At 42.8% G+C, this 18,836-nt stretch overlaps 1 protein-coding gene across 2 annotated transcripts; it reads left to right on the forward strand.

The window, feature by feature from the left end:
- The first annotated feature begins 980 nt into the window (after window positions 1-980).
- On the forward strand, window positions 981-18,460 carry NMI (N-myc and STAT interactor). Of its 2 annotated transcripts, none has more exons than XM_039493531.1 (10): window positions 981-1,197; window positions 7,490-7,540; window positions 9,215-9,292; window positions 9,460-9,618; window positions 11,518-11,625; window positions 12,711-12,873; window positions 13,961-14,067; window positions 14,190-14,379; window positions 14,977-15,083; window positions 17,341-18,460. In XM_039493531.1, exons 2-10 carry the CDS (start codon window positions 7,496-7,498, stop codon window positions 17,539-17,541), a joined length of 1,158 nt encoding a protein of 385 aa, XP_039349465.1. In that variant the 5' UTR covers window positions 981-1,197; window positions 7,490-7,495; the 3' UTR covers window positions 17,542-18,460. The 2 variants fall into 2 exon arrangements, with proteins under 2 accessions (XP_039349465.1, XP_039349466.1); XM_039493532.1 differs by lacking the exon at window positions 981-1,197 and adding an exon at window positions 1,277-1,295.
- Window positions 18,461-18,836: the final 376 nt, after the last annotated feature.

Genomic DNA, 18,836 nt, shown 5'->3' on the forward strand with positions numbered 1-18,836 from the left:
CATGGCCCATGCCAGGGGCCCTGGCCAATTGGGGCACCCCTGTAATAATAGGAGATATACCAATCTCCTAGAACTGGAAGGGACCTTGAAAGGTCATCAAGTCCAGCCCCCTGCCTTCAGTAGCAGGACCAATTTTTGCCCCAGATCCCTAAGTGGCCCCCTCAAGGATTGAGCTCATAACCCTGGGTTTAGCAGGCCAATGCTCAAATCACTGAGCTATCCCTCCCCTGACCCACTCTGCCCACCTGGCACTTCTGCCAGGGAGTGGGGTCAGGGCACAGGGTCTTGTACCGCTTTCTGACAGAAGTGCCAGGCAGGCCAAGCAAGCCCCTGCACCCTGACCCCACTCCCTGACAGAAGTGCCAGGTGAGCAGAGCAGCTTAGGGTGCAGGGGTGCCAATTTTTCCACCACCCCTAATTAGCCAGGTGCCCTGGGCATGGGCCATGTTGGCACGGTGGCTATTCCGCCACTGCTTCTAGTGTATGCTAGTTCTTCCTCATGTCCTGCAATACGCTAGTGTGGAAAGGGGGCAGGAATCCAGATGGGGGAGAGGTGCTACAGAAGGGACCACCCGAGGGAAGCAGCAGCGGGCAGTATGCTGGAGTGCTGGATCCAAGTGGAGAACATGCAGAGCTGGGCTAGCAGGAGCGCTGATGCCCATAACACGGGAGCAGGGTGCCTTGCAGAGCCTGCGCTGGATGAGAGCCAGCATGGCTGGAAAAGGGAGCCGACCCCATAGGGTGCGGCGTCTCCCCTCAGGACGCCTCTGCACCTCCACCACAGCGGCTGCTTCCCTATGGACCTTCTATCGCATATACCAGCTCCATTTACAATTTACAAGTTATATTTTCCAAAGAGTGGCACATTTTGGGAGCGCGGCACAAGGCTCCCCGGGGCTGGGCGGAGAGTAACGTCCCAGCGCGCCGGGGCAGGGAAGCAGCTGCCCGAGGGGTGGGGACGATGACGGCTAAGAGCCCAGCCCCGGCAATCCCCCTGCGCTGGGGCTGGGCGGAGGGGAGGCGTCACTGCGGGCAGGCTGCCCCGGCAAACACCTCCCCGCCACGTCACTGCCGGGAACTGGAGCCCAGCTGCGCCGGCTAGTGCTGCTGCCTGCCGCGCCACAGGCCCGGGGGCTGGAGCGCGCCGGGGGACCCGATCCGCGCACGGCAGCGGCTGTCTCGCCGCCCCGCCCCGCTGTAAGTGCAGCCTGCGCCGGCCGGGCCCGCTGCTCCGCGCCGCTGCCGCCCCCTCCCCAGCCCCAGCCCAGGCCTCCGCTCCGAAAGCGAAACTGAAAGTGAGCGCGCAGAGTGGTGGCGGCCGGGAGCGGGGCGGGTGAGCTCTGCCGGTGCTGGCAGACCGGGCAGGTGCCTGCAGCGCGCGCCCCATCTGCTTTGGGTTCGGGGTCCCCTAACGAGCTGGGTCTTCACGGGCCAGCGGCTGAGGCCAGGGAAGGATGCGAGCGCAAAGTCCAAGCTGGCTTCCTAAGGGTGGGCTGTAAAGGCGCATGCACACCGGGCACTGGGTGTGATAGTGTCGCTCTGAAAAACACCTCTTGGTTATTGACCGTACACGGAACACGCATGATGGTAAATAATCAGAGTCACCAAGGTTTTAAAAGCAGCAAAGAATCCTGTGGCACCTTATAGACTAACAGACGTTTTGCAGCATGAGCTTTCGTGGGTGAATGCCCACTTCGGCTTGTGCTTGTGCTCAATGGCCATTTAGGCAGCGTTTTGTTTAGGTATAAAGAGATTTTGGTGGCTTGTAAAGTGCAAATACAAAGAAAATACTACACTTTCTTCATTATAAAGTACTCTTGTTTATGTGCTTTACAGAGACTTGGTGGGATAATTGCATGACTGGACTATTGGGATAGAAGAGTACAGCTTGCTTCGGAAGGACAGGCCGGGCAAAAAGGGGGACGGTGTTGCCCTATATATTAAAAGTGTACACACTTGGGCTGAGGTTGAGCTGGAAATAGAAGTCAGACTTGTTGAAAATCCCTGGGCAAGGATAAAATGGGTAAAAAACAAGGGGGGTGTCATGGTAGGAGTCTACTATCAACTACCTAACCAGGAAGAAGAGATGGATGAGGATTTTTTTTTTAAACAACTAACAAAATCATCCAAAGCACAAGACTTGGTGGTGATGGGGGACTTCAACTACCCAGACATCTGTTGGGAAAGCAACACAGCAGGGCACAGATTATCCAACAAGTTCTTGGAATGTCCTAGAGACAATTTTTTATTTCAGAAGGTGGAGAAAGCTACTAGGGGAGAGGCAGTTCTAGATTTGATTTTGACAAATAGGGAGGAACTGGTTGAGAATTTGAAAGTGCAAGGCAGCTTGGGTGAAAGTGATCATGAACTGGTAGCGTTCATGATTCTAAGGAATGGAAGGCGGGAGAACAGCAAAATAAAGACAATGGATTTCAAGAAGGCAGAGTTTAGCAAACTCAGGGAGTTGGTAGTAAGAGCCCATGGGAAGCAAGTCTAAGGGGAAAAACAACTGAAGACAGTTGGCAGTTTTTCAAAGAGACATTATTAAGGGCACAAGAGCAAACTATCCCACTGCCTAGGAAAGATAGGAAGTATTGCAAGAAACCACCCTGGCTTAACCAGGAGATCTTCAATGATCTAAAAATCAAGAGTCCTAAAAAAAGTGGAAACTAGGTCAATTGACAAAGGATGAATATAAACAAATAACACAAGAATGGAGGAACAAAATTAGAAAGGCCAAGACACAAAACAAGATTAAACTAGCTAGAGACATAAAGGGTAACAAGAAAACATTCTACAAATACATTAGAAGCAAGAGGAAAGACCAAGGACAGGGTAGGTTCATTACTCAATGAGTGAGAAAAAACAATAACAGAAAATGTGGAAATGGCAGAGGTGCTTAATGATTTCTTTGTTTTGGTTTTCACCAAGAAGGTTGGTGGTGATTGGATGTCTAACATAACGAATGCCAGTGAAAATGAGGTATAATCAGAGGCTAAATTAGGGGAAAAAAATCTAAAAATTACTTAGACAAATAAGATTTCTTCAAGTCACCAGGGCCTGATGAAATGCATCCTAGAATACTCAAGGAGCTGACTGAGGAGATATCTGAGCCATTAGCGTTTATCTTTGAAAAGTCATGGAAGATGGGAGAGATTCCAGAAGAGTGGAAAAGGACAAATATAGGCCAAATCTATAAAAAGGGAAATAAGGACAACCCGGGGAACTGCAGACCAGTCCGCTTGACTTCTGTACCCAGAAAGATAATGAGCAAATTATTAAGCAACCAATTTGCAAACATCTAGAAGATAATAAGGTGATAAGTAACAGACAGCATGGATTTGTCAAGAACAAATCATGCCAAACCAACCTGATAGCTTTCTTTGACAGGGTAACAAGCCTTGTGGATAGGGAGGCAGCGGTAGATGTGGTATATCTTGACTTGCTTTTGATACTGTCTCGCATGACCGTCTCATAAACAAACTGGGGAAATACAACCTAGATGGAGCTGCTATAATGTGAGTACAAAACTGGTTGGAAAACTGTTCAGAGAGAGTAGTTATCAGTGGTTCACAGTCATGATGGAAGGGCATAATGGGGGGGCCCACAGGCATCAGTTCTGGGTCCAGTTCTGTTCAATATCTTCAGCAATGATTTAGATAATGGCATACAGAGTACGCTTAAGTTTGCGGATGATACCAAGCTGGGAGGGGTTGCAAGTACTTTGGAGGGTCGGATTAAAATTCAAAATGATCTGGACAAACTGGAGAAATGGTCTGAAGTAAATAGCATGAAATTCAATAAGGACAAGTGCAAAGTATTCCACTTGGAAGGAACAATCAGTTGCACACATGCAGAATGGGAAATGCCTAGGAAGGAGTACTGTGGAAAGGGATCTGGGGGTCACAGTGGATCACAAACTAAATATGAGTCAACAGTGTAAAACTGTTGCAAAAAAAGCAATCATTCTGGGATGTATTAGCAGGAGCGTTGTATGCAAGACACAAGATGTAATTCTTCTTAGTGGTGTTCCCCAAGGGTCAGTCCTAGGACCAATCCTATTCAATTTATTCATAAATGATCTGGAGAAAGGGGTAAACAGTGAGGTAGCAAAGTTTGCAGATGATACTAAACTACTCAAGATAGTTAAGACCAAAGCAGATTGTGAAGAACTTCAAAAAGATCTCACAAAACTAAGTGATTGGGCAACAAAATGGCAAATGAAATTTAATGTGGATAAATGTAAAGTAATGCACATTGGAAAAAATAACCCCAACTATACATACAACATGATGGGGGCTAATTTAGCTACAACGAGTCAGGAAAAAATCTTGGAGTTATCGTGGATAGTTCTCTGAAGGTGTCCACGCAGTGTGCAGAGGCGGTCAAAAAAGCAAACAGGATGTTAGGAATCATTAAAAAGGGGATAGAGAATAAGACTGAGAATATAGTATTGCCCTTATATAAATCCATGGTACGCCCACATCTCGAATACTGTGTACAGATGTGGTCTCCTCACCTCAAAAAAGATATTCTAGCACTAGAAAAGGTTCAGAAAAGAGCAACTAAAATGATTAGGGGTTTAGAGAGGGTCCCATATGAGGAAAGATTAAAGAGGCTAGGACTCTTCAGTTTGGAAAAGAGAAGACTAAGGGGGGACATGATAGAGGTATATAAAATCATGAGTGATGTTGAGAAAGTGGATAAGGAAAAGTTATTTACTTATTCCCATAATACAAGAACTAGGGGTCACCAAATGAAATTAATAGGCAGCAGGTTTAGAACAAATAAAAGGAAGTTCTTCTTCACGCAGCGCACAGTCAACTTGTGGAACTCCTTACCTGAGGAGATTGTGAAGGCTAGGACTATAACAATGTTTAAAAGGGGACTGGATAAATTCATGGTGGCTAAGTCCATAAATGGCTATTAGCCAGGATGGGTAAGAATGGTGTCCCTAGTCTCTGTTCGTCAGAGGATGGAGATGGATGGCAGGAGAGAGATCACTTGATCATTGCCTGTTAGGTTCACTCCCTCAGGGGCACCTGGCATTGGCCACTGTCGGTAGACAGATACTGGGCTAGATGGACCCTTGGTCTGACCCGGTACGGCCTTTCTTATGTTCTTATGTTCCGCTCTACTCTGTGCTGATTAGGCCTCAACTGGAGTATTGTGCCAGGTTTGGGCGCCACATTTCAGGAAAGATGTGGACAAATTGGAGAAAGTCCAGAGAAGAGCAGCAAAAATGATTAGAGGTCTAGAAAACATGACCTATGGGTGAAGATTGAAAAAACTGGGTTTGTTTAGTCTAGAGAAGAGAAGACTGAGCGGAGACATGATAACAGTGTTCAAGTACGTAAAAGGGTGTTACAAGGAGGAGGGAGAAAAATTGTTCTTCTTAACCGCTGAGGATAAGACAAGAAGCAATGGGCTTAAATTGCAGCCAGGGAGGTTTAGGTTGGACATTAGGAGAAGTTAAGCACTGGAATAAATTGCCTAAGGAGGTTGTGGAATCTCTCATCATTGGAGATTTTTTTAAGAGTGGGTTAGACAAACCTGTCAGGAATGGTCTAGATCAATGGTGGGCAATCTGTGGCCCGTGGGCTGCACATGGCCAGCCAGGGTAATACCCTGGCAGGCCGCAAGACCGTTTATTTACATTGACCATCTGCAGACACGGCTGCCTGCAGCTCCCAGTTGCCAAGGTTCACTGTTCCTGGCCAATGGCAGCTGCAGGAAGCGGTGCGAGCCACAGGGACGTGCTGGCCGCCACTTTCCGCAGCTCCCATTGGCCAGGAATGGCGAACCATGGCCACGCCTGCGGGCAGTCAATGTAGAGACTGTCTTGCGGCCCACCAGCAGATTACTCTGACAGGCCACGGGTTCCCCACCGCTGGTCTAGATAATTCTTAGTCCTGCCATGACTGTAGGGGAATGGACTAGATGACCTCTTGAGGTCCCTTCGAAGCTATGTCCTATGATTCTATGATTATTTGGTATGTTACATATAGCAGATTTTTGTGTGGATAATATTATTGCTGTTATTTCTTTTGGATGGCACTCAAAGTGTTCTAGGTGCTTTCCAAGCAGAAGCAGTGGTGATAACTTGTGATTTTTATCACAAGGCTTACAGAAGTTTTACTGTAAGCCCCACCTCCTAGAGACAAGTAAATGTGTGAGAATTGCAGCTTTCATTAAAATAAAACCAGAAAAAGCTGTGCAACTTTCTCGCCCTCATGATTGCAGAGAAAAGCTTGAAAATGTAACCCAAGTATGCTTGAAAGCTTAGAAACCAGAAATCACATAAAACTAACTTTTTTGAGGAAAAAATCTGATACATTTTAAACCTGCCTCATGATTATTTGGAACACTTGGGGTTGGCAATACTGTAGAAGGGAAGGTGTGGTCCTGACACAACAAGATAAACAAACACCACTCTGATCCTGCTAATGCACTACTTGCATGTAATTAAGCAAGTGTATACAATATTTGAAAGATAAGGGGCAACTCTGAAAAAGTTTGTAGCCCCTGCCCTGCCCTCACATGTGCGCAAGTGAATCCTTGCTCTTATATGGAACTTCACTACCTCCAGGATAAACATTTTCCAGTGTGTTCATTACTATGTTTATGAACATCCTCATATTATTGTAATTTTAAATATAATAGAACACTGGCCTTATAACTCATAATGAAGTATGTTCTTTTTATCTTTGTTTCTATTTTATGAAATAATCTTTATACTGAAAACAATCTAATTAACTGTATATTTATCTAGGATGCTATTATTCTGGTAAAATAATTATTTTTAAAATCATCATACTTTATGTGTTATGAAGTAAAATAACCCGGAGATGGTTTTATTCGTTGTCTCAGTTTCCTCATCTCTAACACAGAGTTAAGTGCTTTACTTCCCTCACAAGATTGTTGTGATTAGGTAGTTAACATTATTATGAAAACAAGTCCTGCCATGATAACAAATTATTTTCTCTGACATTGATTCTTTGATAATATATGTACTATAATGTGATATGACATCAGCATATCATAAGGAATCCTGATCCTAATTGGGACATCTAGCTGCAACTGCAATACAAATAATACATACAAAAGGAAAGGCCATTATCAATTTTTGTGCAAAAATTTCCAATTGACACTAATAAGAATTCCATTCATGGAGCAAATTTCCAATATGAGCCTCAATTAAGTTAGTTTGCAGTTTTATTGCATTAATATTAATTTCCTCAAGACTAAATCAAACAGTGTAAGCATGAGGTGTGCAGATTATTTCCATAAATCCCAGACTTGGAAAGATTTATGCACATGCTTAACTTTATGCAGTATGCATAAAGTTAAACACATGCTTAAGCGTTTGCTGTATCAAAGCCTTAAGCTGTGCACTGTAGAAATCTTGGCATGTCTTGCTCTCAGGTTATTATACTATCCTGTATATTCTACATATTGTGAAAGTGGTGTATTGTTTCTATTTCCTCAGGGTTCAATGGATTTAACAAGTCAACCATGTTCCTTAAAAGATAACTCTATTGTAAGTATTTTCTGCTGTGCCAGTGCTGTAAGAATCTGTATTTGAAAAAGATCTCTAAATGGAGATGTTTAGCTGGTGCTGTAAGATATTCTTCAGTAATAAATAGGCACTCTTTTTCTGACAGGCTATAATTGGAAGCTGTTATCTCCCTTCTCTCTCTTTTCCTTTCACAATAAAAAAAAATAAAAAAAACCTAGACGGGACAAAGCACTGGAAAATATTTTGTAGGAAATATTTTGTGGAATATCCAGTTTGGCATGGAAACTGACTCCATTACTTAATAGGTCTTTTCTATGCCTAAATGTTATGATTCACATTCCAGTTTTACGTAATCTTAAGTGAAACAAGAGGGATTTTTCTGCAGGTCTTTCTGGAATTTTTCTCTTTCAGAATATTGCAACCAGAAGTAAAATGGAGCAAGAAGGGCTTTTCCTTCATTTCTGGTGCTCAACCCAGCTACAAGTTTTCTCTGTATGTGAACTTCTGCGTTCTAATATTTTAATTCTGAAATACTTTTTGATCCTATTTTCCCTCCCTATATTATTCTTGGCAATCTAATCATCTGCTCCTGCAAAGACTTATACACCTATAACTAGGCTTGGAGGGATTAGAATTTTGTTGATAAATGTCGATTTCACTATTCACACACAAAGTGACAAAAATTTCCATCAATAATAATTGAAATTTACAGATAGGCAAAGTAAGCAAAATGCTGCCCAAGTAATGATTTAAACTTTTGTATTAGGCTTGTTACAAATGGACTAGTGAAATGAATAATAAAAACAAGTATGATTTGTTGATTGAAGGACATTTGCTTTGTATATTTTGATGTGATGATGAGAAATTGTGTTTTAACAATTATAAAGCTTTAACTTTTTGAATCTCAACAGATGCTGGCATTAAATAGTTATCTTACTCCCCCATAATTTTGCACAACTGTGAACATTTAAATTGATAAAAATGCTTAAAAATAAACGATATTGATTTTTTTTTAATAATTTCAATCAAATTCTGCCAAGGCTCTTTATATAACTTTATACACTGTGAGTAAACCCACTGACCTCAGTTGACCACACTGATCTTAGTTCTTTTTGGAAGAACATGGGGCAGCATGCCTCCACGGTGTGTCAGAACTATTAGCCCTAGTTTGCAGTTGGATCATAGTTCCAATTAGGTCCCCATGTTTAATGACCAAAATCCATTTTCTGATATTTATATCCTTTCCAACTACAACAGTAGTTCAGTGATTTCTAACTGTCAAGACTTATTGAAGTGAAAGAGTAAAAATGAGAAACTCATTGTTATAGTGCATCTGTTATACTCCTGCATGAAAATACTGGGTATATCTAATTCAGCATGTCTCTATCAGATTTGCCTAATCAGCACTTTCTCCCCATCACCCATCAGGACTGGCAGAGTTGCAGAGAAGCAGCAAAAGGCTCTCAGTCAAGAACTGGACTGTCATGTGTACTGATTAACTAATAACTACAGTGGCAGAATATTTCAAACTAGTGCAAAGTGTTATTCTTTTCAGTTTACTAATATAGTTTGAACACTGCTGGTATGATTTGCACAGATAATGATTTAACAAGTGAATGTAGTCTCTCTAGCATGACATATCTTGTGATATTATAGTGTGAAAAAATAGTACTGTGCATTTTCTTGTCTTTCTAGAATCTGAAAGTTACTGACCATTCTGGCACACAGATTGACAACCTCATCTATCTTAAAGAAGAACTAGAAAAATGGAAGGTGCGTATGAACTGTACAGCTCTTAGGTTTCCACTGAAGTCAGAAGCAGCAGAATGCATGTGTCCAAAAGAAAAAATTTGCCCAAAGATTGCTTTTAAACCGACTTTACAATGTTTTGTTTGTTCTAATGAAAATATCCTAAAGTACTTGTTGTTTTCAATGTCAAGGAAAGGCTTGAAAAAGCTGAAAAACAAAAAGATGAGCGCCTTCTTTTGAAACTAAGTGCTGATAAAGAGAGAGACCAGGCACAAGATGAGCTGAAAAAGCTAATGGATTTAGAAGAGGAGCAAAATAAGGAGAACATGATAAAAAAGGAAAACCAGGAGGTAATAAGAGAATTTACTCATAGCTATCAACATTTGGAGAAGAGCTGTAGACGTGTTCCTTGTAGGTTGGAGTACTTTCCCCTTTCAATCCAAATAGCTCCATCAGAACTACAATTTGTAGGGCCAAAATATTTAGCACATCATTTTATAAAAAATTCAGAAGTTACATGATAAAAATAAAAAAAAAATCTTACAGTAATTATTTGAAAGAATGCAGGCAAAGCTAAGACTTTCTACATCACAGGTAAAAAGTGATGGATAACAGAATATACTTTCACCTGGTCCAAGGCTCCCACTGACAGCAGTACAGTTTTAGATTTGACCTATGAGCTGTAGCTCAGAGGCTAGTATCTCAGTATCCCAAGGTATTTTTAATAATAATTTTCATGTAGATGATGTTCAAGCCAATAAATGATGGATTTAATTTATTTTGCTGGTATATTATTAATTTCAGAGAACTTCAGACATAGTAGAATGTAAGTAGCCAAATATACTGAAATTCAAGCTCCTTGTCCTCATGTTCATGGCTCTACACGGTTTTGCCTCATTCTACATCTCTGTTGTTACTTCCCCCTTATGTTCCTCCCAGTCCTCTTACTTCACTGTGCCCCTTTTCTTTTTTCTACTCAGCTTTGTGCTTGTAACTTGTTGCTACACCTGGAATACCCTGTCCTCATCCTACAGGTGCTGTCTCTGTCCTCTTTCAGATCCCTCCTGAAAACCCTCTATTTCAAACAATCTTTTCTTTCTCTTATCAATAATCTATATCCTCTCTGCATTGTCATCATTCGGTGTCTTATCTTATTTGGAGCCTAAGCCTGAAAACACTTTACATATGTGAGTAACTTTACATATGTATGTACTCCCAGTCAAAGTCAATGGGATTATTCATTAGTAAAGTCACTTAGATGCACAAGTATTTGCAGAATCAGGCTTTAAAGCCCAAATCCTCTGGTGTACTCATTCTGCTCTTTGGGATGTTCTCAGAGAGCTACTGTGGCTCTCTGATCATGGATTCATAACTTTTAAAGTCCGAAGGAACCATTATGATCACCTAGTCTGACCTACACAAGACTCTTACCACACAGACTCTTACCGTGTAATTGCTACATCAAACCCACAACTTCTGTTTTCACCATCCCCGGTAGATATTAGAGCAGTCTGGGAACTGATGTAAATGCCATAAGCTGATAATGGCGCTAACGGAGCCACCCACTAGTTCAGGATAACTGGAGCTCATCACTTCTGCCATGTCTCCTTTCTAATCCTGATGTGTTCCCTATGATGGGCACCGCAAGACAGCTAGCATGGGAGCTAGTTACATTGGCTGTATACTCACTCAGGATTCCCCTACACCTAGGAAATCCAGAGCTATGGAAATGCAGCTGATTTCTGCTTCCTTTTTACCTCTTGAGTGGCATAAAGGGAGTGGAGTGGGAGGGGGTCCGGAACTGGTCCTCTTCAGGACAGGGAATATAGATTATCTAGGACCCCATCCTGCACATGAATAATTTAATGCACACAATTAATTTCATTGAACTAAACAAGGCTGTTCACATGTATAAATCCCTCTTGTGTATATGAAAGTTCAGGGTCTAACTGTGTAAAGTGCAGTGTAAGTTTATGGTGGTATGTAAATGTTTCTGAAATCTTACTTTTCTTATTTAAGTTGAATGGAGCTGTTCCTTGGACAGGAAACTTACTTATTGGATAGTAATTTGTACCATTGCTTTAATCTATCTCATAATTGTTCATGCCATTGATGGTTGTGTGGTTAGTTATTTTTAGCAAAAGATTAAAAATGGAAATTCATTTTCCAATTTCTAGTGCCTACTACTTTTTACTGAAATCCAGAATTTGACTCTTCTACATATTATGCATTATATTTGTAATCTGCAGAGAAATCTTGCTGTAGTTAAGCAACAAAATATTGAGCTGCAGAAGGAGATTCAGAAGCTCAAAGATGACCTTGCAGCAAAGAGTTCAAAGCTTTCACAGGATTTTCGGGTAATTGCTATTTGAAATATTTACAATAGAGCTTTCAAATGGACACATTTTACTTCTGAATTTCTACACTCTATGGGCCAGATCATCAGTTTTGTAAATCTGTGTAGGCTCCATTGACTTCAGTATGAAATTCAGCTATTGCTTTCCTTCTCATTCTCTATCTGGCAAAGTTAATAAATGCACTTGACAGTGAGGGGAAAAATGGAAATATGAAACTGGGAGATACAAGAAAGATCAGGACATGTTTTAATGGAAAAAATTGAGAGAGAAAGAAAAGTGCATAACATTTTCATGAGTTCATATTTTATATCTCTGTAAGAAAGGGGAGTCAAAAGAAAAGGGACTTGTCCATTACAGAAAAAAAAAAACCAAACAAACCATGATTGTAACTTTAGTTTTCCCAAATTGCATGTAGCCTAATTTTGATCTCACTTATAGCGTTGAAATCATTTGAAGTCAGTGGAGTTATATTGGTATAATATGGGTGAGTTCAGAATCAGAACTCTCTTTTGGCTACACTGCTGCAAATGTTATAAGCATTCATGTTTATTTTACTAAGTTAGTAACATGCAAGGCAATTTTAGCAGGCCTCCTATTACCGAAGAGCTACACTCAATGCAGCACAAACAGTAACCATAAACTGCTTTGTGATATTGACTTATGCACAATGTTTTGTACTTCCTTTGGTGTTAAAAGTTCTACACATCAAAGCTCTGATCCTGCAGGTAGAATCCCTATTTACTTCAACTGGACTTTTAGTACCTAAGGACAAGTTTGGACTCAAAGTTTATTGGGGAGGAAAAGTAAAAGCTTTCAGACTAAACTCCTTAGGGACAAGAGAGGTTGGGGAATCTCCATCACTGGAAGTTTTTAAGAACAGGATAGACACACAGCTGTTAGGGATGGTCTAGGTTTATTTGGTCCTGCTTCAGTCCAGTTACATCAGTGGTGAATTCAGCTCTACTATATATTAGCCTTAAAAAAAAATACTGCAGAGTGAGGCAAGAGGCATACTGTACATTTTTTCAGTTGCTTAATAAATTATTTAAACGTTGTCATTTCCTGTCTTGGTTTTACAATATTAGATTAAAAGAGAGATACCGAAAAAGAAAATGAAGTTTACTAGGATGGAAAATGCTGAGAGTGACGACACATTTTTGAATACTTGCTGCCTTTTTCACATAGCTGCAAAAATTCCATTCAGATTGCAGCAAAGACAAGCTCTTCTCACTTTTGAAGAGGAGGATGGTATGGTCCATATTTTAAATATAACTAGCAATGTATTTCGTATTAACAGCAAGGGATATGGGGTTAAACAACAATTTATATGATCACCAGGAGGGCTAATTAGCCTGGGTTTCCAGGGCTGGAAGGGGAACCTGCTTACAGTGAGTAAGAGCACCAGAATCTGGCTCTCAGCCTTAATGCAAACATTTTCATGGTATCACAAATAAAGTTGAAGACAATATTGAGACAATCAGTTAATAACTCCCACTTTCTCTACATTCAGAGCCCAATCCTGCACTCACTCAGATGGGTGCACAGAGTTAGACAACTGCACCTTGTGAGAGGAGAATTTTGCCAACTATGTCAGCATCAGGTCTAGTCCAACTAAACTCAGCTGACAGGTGCTCACAGAATGCCAGCAGTTGATCCTCAGTTACATAGATCCTACCTCACAGAGGGATGAGGCCTGATCTACAGCCCATGGAGATCAATGCAAGTCTTTCTGCAGACTTCAGTGGGCTTTGGATCAGTCAATGTTATCTTCATATTAATGTACAGACTTATAGTCAATATTAGTAAATCCCTGCCAATTAGTATAGGGCAGTTTTCCCTACATCAGACTCCTCCAGACACAGCTGTGCCCTATTAAAATGCAGGCAACTCAAGCCTGCAGTGGAGTTGGAGGTTGGAACTTAGTTGATCCAGATTTAAATTAAACAGAACAGTTTGTTTGCAAACTAGTAAATAAAATTTCACATAAAGCAAGAGCCTGCCTTATTTCTCGATTAACTCTTAGCTGGAATCAAAATGTTTCTTATTGGTAGCGATTTAGCCATAATATTGTATATAGGGATAGCATCTTTCATACTGACGATCCTAAAATAGTTCACTAGTGATGCACATTGCATACAGTGGTGAGATTTAAAAAAGGTATTTAAACACCTAACAAAGCAGATAAGTGCTTTTGAAAATCTCACTAGGCACCTAGGCACCTCACTCCCATTTATTTCACTTTTGGTGGTGCAAAAGAGATTTTTGGCTAAGGGCACTAGGGAATACTTTTCATTAGTGTAAAGCTATCTGAAAATCTTCTTAATTTCCCCTGCAGTTGCCCAGAAACTGATAAGAAGAGGTAAGCATACTGTGAGCCTGGATAATGAAAAGATAGAGTTGAAAGCAGTGCCGGTTACACTAGAAACAGGAGTCAAATTTGAGGTAATTGACAAGTCAATATAAAAACCTTTGAGATACTTAAAGAATATGTACTTTTGTTTTCAAAAACTGTATCGAACAGGTACTGTAGCACATAAAGAAAATAAAAGTATATTTTTTGTTAGCTCCATGTAACACTTTCTGGAGAGAAGATCAATGTTTCTGAAGTACCAGATCTACCAATACCTGATGAGTGGATCAGAGACAAACTAGAACTGAATTTCTACAAATCCAAACGAGGAGGAGGAGAAGTAAAGGATGTGAGATATGACAGAAGGTCTCGCACAGCCATGATTACATTCCTCAAACCTGGAGGTATTTTATATACCATCGTTTTAGCTAAAGTTACAGGGCCTGATTCAGCACTCATCTGTATGTTTTTACCCTGGTGGACCTGCAGGGACTTCAGCTCAATTTATTCCTTATTTATTCCACTGTAAATGAGAAGAGACTCAGGCCCATAGTTCTTTAAACACATTTGTGTTTAATCACATTCCTTTTGGATCAAATATGAATTCATACACAGCTTTTAAGCTTTGATATTTTCCCCCTCACATTACAGTATTCAAAAGTTCTTCTGCCTTTGCGTTACTGGACTTCATTTTACAGAAAAGAGAAAAGTGAGAAAATATACTTGTCATGTCATGCCATTGAAAGTTACCCAGATTCTCAGCTGGTGTCAATGTGTGAAACTCCACTAAAATCAGTGGATCTGCATTAATTTTAGTGGACAATTAACTAACATCTGTTTTGTCATAAAAGTCAATTCCAATTTCCAAATAGTAAACTTGAAAAAATTGTATTTAGTTTCTAACTATATACTAAAAGGATTGGTCTTGTTTCTGATGTGCTTACAAAATACACCTTAGATAGTATTAATTTTATTTCCCACTTTTGAATTCTTTGTTCTAGTTGCTGACAACTGTGTGAGATGTACAAAGCATCCTTTCTACATAAATGAAAAGCGCTTTATGCTTTCTGTTTCCCCACGCATAGAAAAGCATTTGGAAAAATTTCAGGTAAATGAATATTATTGATGCTACATCCTAAAACAGCAAACAATCTGTGCTCTGGGAATCTTCCCCTCAGGTCATGGAGTGGCAGGAAAACTGCTGTATTCTCAGAGCAGCTGTTTCTGCCTCATTGTAGGCGAGCGTATACAAGAGCTTGCGGGTGAATTCACATTGCTGTAGATCAGGGGTCAGCAACCTTTCAGAAGTGGTGTGCCAAGTTCACTGTAATTTAAGGTTTCGCGTGCCAGTAATACCTGTTAACGTTTGTAGAACATCTCTTTCTGTGTCTTTATTATATAAACAAACTATTGTTGTATTGAAAGTAAATAAGGTTTTTTAAATATTTAAGAGGCTTCATTTAAAATAAAATTAAAATGCAGATCTTATCAATTTAGTGTGATCCTTGTCTGGGGTTCCAGCCACCAGCCCTACTCAGCCCGCTGCCGGTCTGGGGTTCCATTCACTCAGCCAGCAGCGGGCTGGTGGTGGGCTGAGCGAGGCCGGCGGGGGGCTGAGTGGCTCAGTCTGTTGCCAGTCTGGGGTGCCGGCTGCCAGCCCCTTGCCAGTTGGGGTCCCGGCCACTGGCCCCGCTCAGCTTCCTGCCGGTCTGGGTGAGCAGAACCCCAGGCTGGTAGTGGGCTGAGGGGGGACGGCTTCCGGGATCCCGGCTGGCAGGAGCTGGCGGACGGAACCCCAGACCAGCAGCAGGCTGAGTGACTCAGCCCCCTGCTGGTCTGGGGCCACCAGCCCCGCTCAGCCCGCTGCTGGTCTGGGTGAATGGAACCCCAGACCGGCAGCGGGCTGAGCAGGGCCAGCAGCTGGACCCCAGACCGGCAGCGGGCTGAGCAGGGCTGGTGGCTGGAACTCCAGACAAGAATCCCAGGCCCTGCTCAGCTCACTGCCAGTCTGGGCTGAGCGGGGCCAGTGGCCGGGACCCCAGACCAGCAGCAGGCTGAGCTGCTCAGTCCGCTGCTGGTCTGAGGTTCCGTCTGCCAGCTCCTGCCAGCCGGGATCCTGGCCACAGGACCTCCTCAGCCTGCTACCAGCCCGGGGTTCTGCTCACCCAGGCCGGCAGGAGGCTGAGTGGGGTTGGCAGCCGGGACCCCAGACTTGCAGCAGGCTGAGTGCTGCCGGCACCCCAGAGTGGCAGCGGACTGAGCCCCTCAGCCCGCCGCCAGCCCTGCTCAGCCCGCTGCCGGTTGAGTGAATGGAACCCCAGGTGGGCTGAGCGGCTCAGCCTTCCGCCACTCGGGGGTTCCGGCCGCTGGCTCCTGCCAGCCAGGGTCTCAGCCACTGGCCTGCTCAGCCCGCTGCCAGACTGGAGGACCCCAGGACGGCAGCGGGCGCAGAGTGAGGCCAGTGGCTGGGACCTTGGCTGGCAATGGGGCAGCAGCTGGAATCCCAGAGCAGCGGTGGGCTGAGCTGCTCAGCCCGCCGCTGTGTGCCATCAAAAGTCGGCTCGGGTGCCACCTTTGGCATGCGTGCTGTAGCTTGCCGACCCCTGCTGTAGATCTACCAACCTGGCCCTAGGCTCCTCTGGAACACAGGAGCTGTGTGCTTTACAGATTGTGGGGAGTGTTCACTCCTTGCAGAGAGTCCCCCATAACCTGTTCCTCTCTTGATGATCTTATGACCTACAATATGAGGGTTGTAATTCACTCAGAAATCACACACAAATGCTTTTTTGATCATATGTCACAGCAGTAACCAGCGTAGTGTCTGTGCTACAGTCAGGGCAGAGATAGGGTTCCATCAGGTGTTTTATGGCTTGATTGTTCTCATTTAAGTTACACACAATTGATGAATCAGTGTCCATATCATAAAAGCACCACTGAATCTAGCATTAATTTAACCCCTCATTGCCTGTGCTGTGGCTAATGGGTATATTATACCAACATTCCCAATCAAACTAAAAGCATCCAGAAAGGTTCTACAAACAGTAAATCCTCTCTGCAAAACCCCACAGGTCATGTATATCAGTGGATTCTCTTTATCTGTCTACCTATGAGGTTAGAAATGATTTTTCTATGCCCATATTTGCAATATGCACTCCAGTGTGTATTGGCCCACTTTGGCCCAGATGCAAATATCCAGGATTGTTTGACTCTATAGAATTCAAACCTCCCACTGATTTTAGTACTAGACCAACATCATAGTGGAAATCCTAAAATGAAAGGCAAGCTTGTAGTGATATCTTCAGTGACATTTTTAACTTACCAATTCCTGAAACTGAACATACAATGTGTGTTTTCTTCCTTACCAGATATTTTCTGGGATTTCCAAGAGGACCATACTGCTCTCAGGAATCCAAGAGGTTGAGGAGGATGAGGAGAGCATGCAGGACATGATTGAAATTCATTTTCAGAAGCCTAGCAATGGCGGCGGGGAGATTGAGAACATCAAATATGTAGCAACAGGAACCAAACTAGCCTATTTTGAGGAAGACACTGAGAATGTGTCATGAAGCGTTACAGCTGGGACTTTCACTTTGCCCAGTGTGACATAGTATAACGGAAAATGTTGCAGACTTAGTTTTTTTTAATATCTGTGCTTTTTAATCTTCAAAATTTACACTTGAAAAGAAGAACTGCCTGCCTTTCCTTCCTTTCATCTGCATGATGCCCAGACTCTTAGGGAATGTCTACGCAGCCATTAAACACCTGCGACTGGCCTGGATCAACTGACTCAAGCTCAGGAGCTTGGGCTGCAGGGCTGTAAAATTGCGATGTAGATGGTCAGGCTCAGGCTGGAGCCCAGGCTCTTGGACCCCGCAAGCTGGGAGGGTCCCAGAGCCTGAACATCTACACTGCCATTTTAAAGCCCCACAGCCTGAGTCAGCTGACCCAGCCTAGCCTCATGTATTTAAGTGCTGTGTAGACATGCCTTTATGGTCTGGAGCGCACAGCTATGTGAAACCCACTGGTTCTGGCCTGTAGAGATTCCTTGTAAAGTTCAACAACAAATATTACGCAAAGCCAAGATCTCAGTGCAACACTCATCTGAAATCTTAGAATTTGCTTAATGTATGTGGGTCCACCAAACCCCTAAACCCCTCACCAACACCTGAAACTTGATCAAGGTTGCTTTCTGAAAATCAGATCTGAGTTTTGCATGGATAACAAAACCCCAAACTTGATAGATTTTTCCTAGTTGAGGCTGTGTTATGTAAAGCTTTACACAACTGCTCAAGAGTGACTTCAATGTATATGCTTTTTTAAAGTGGCTCTTCTTCAGACATTGTATAGCCCAATAGGACTTCAATCCTGATCAGATCCTTTGGTGCTACCATACTACAAGCAACTGATAATTATTCTGTAATTTTATAAGATTCTATTATCAAATTAGCTGCAGAATGTCAATAATAAAGGAAGTGATATGCAGTTTTTCAACGTGCTTATGATCAGAAGGGGAATGTTCAAAAATGGCACCAGTTTACTCATCTGATGGGCCAAATCAGACCTGCACAACTCATAAAGCGATGAGGGCCATATTACTTCAAAGAAAACAGCTGAGGGCTGAAACCCCTGGCCCTGCCGAACCTCCCCCGCACCGCCCAGCCCCCTCGAAACACATCCCTCACCCCCGCACTGCTTGGCCCCGGGGAAACACCCCCCCCCCCCCCCACACACACACCAAGTATAAAGCCTCGCCGCCACTGCCTGCCCGCCCGGCTCGTCACCCCCCCCCATGAAATAAGGGGAGGGGGAAAGGAGGACAGTTTGAAGGGATTTTCTGGGGCTATGAACTAAGGGGAGGGGA

The sequence above is a fragment of the Mauremys reevesii genome, linkage group 11, assembly GCF_016161935.1.
Source record: "Mauremys reevesii isolate NIE-2019 linkage group 11, ASM1616193v1, whole genome shotgun sequence".
Taxonomy (NCBI): Eukaryota; Metazoa; Chordata; order Testudines; family Geoemydidae; genus Mauremys; species Mauremys reevesii.

Bases quoted from the DNA above. Each gene is read 5' to 3' on its own strand.
- NMI (XM_039493531.1), top strand. From the start codon at position 7,496: ATGGATTTAACAAGTCAACCATGTTCCTTAAAAGATAACTCTATT. The intron at 9,619-11,517 runs GTAATAAGAGAA...TGTAATCTGCAG, and splicing joins TAAAAAAGGAAAACCAGGAG to AGAAATCTTGCTGTAGTTAA. The intron at 14,068-14,189 runs GTAATTGACAAG...ATTTTTTGTTAG, and splicing joins AAACAGGAGTCAAATTTGAG to CTCCATGTAACACTTTCTGG.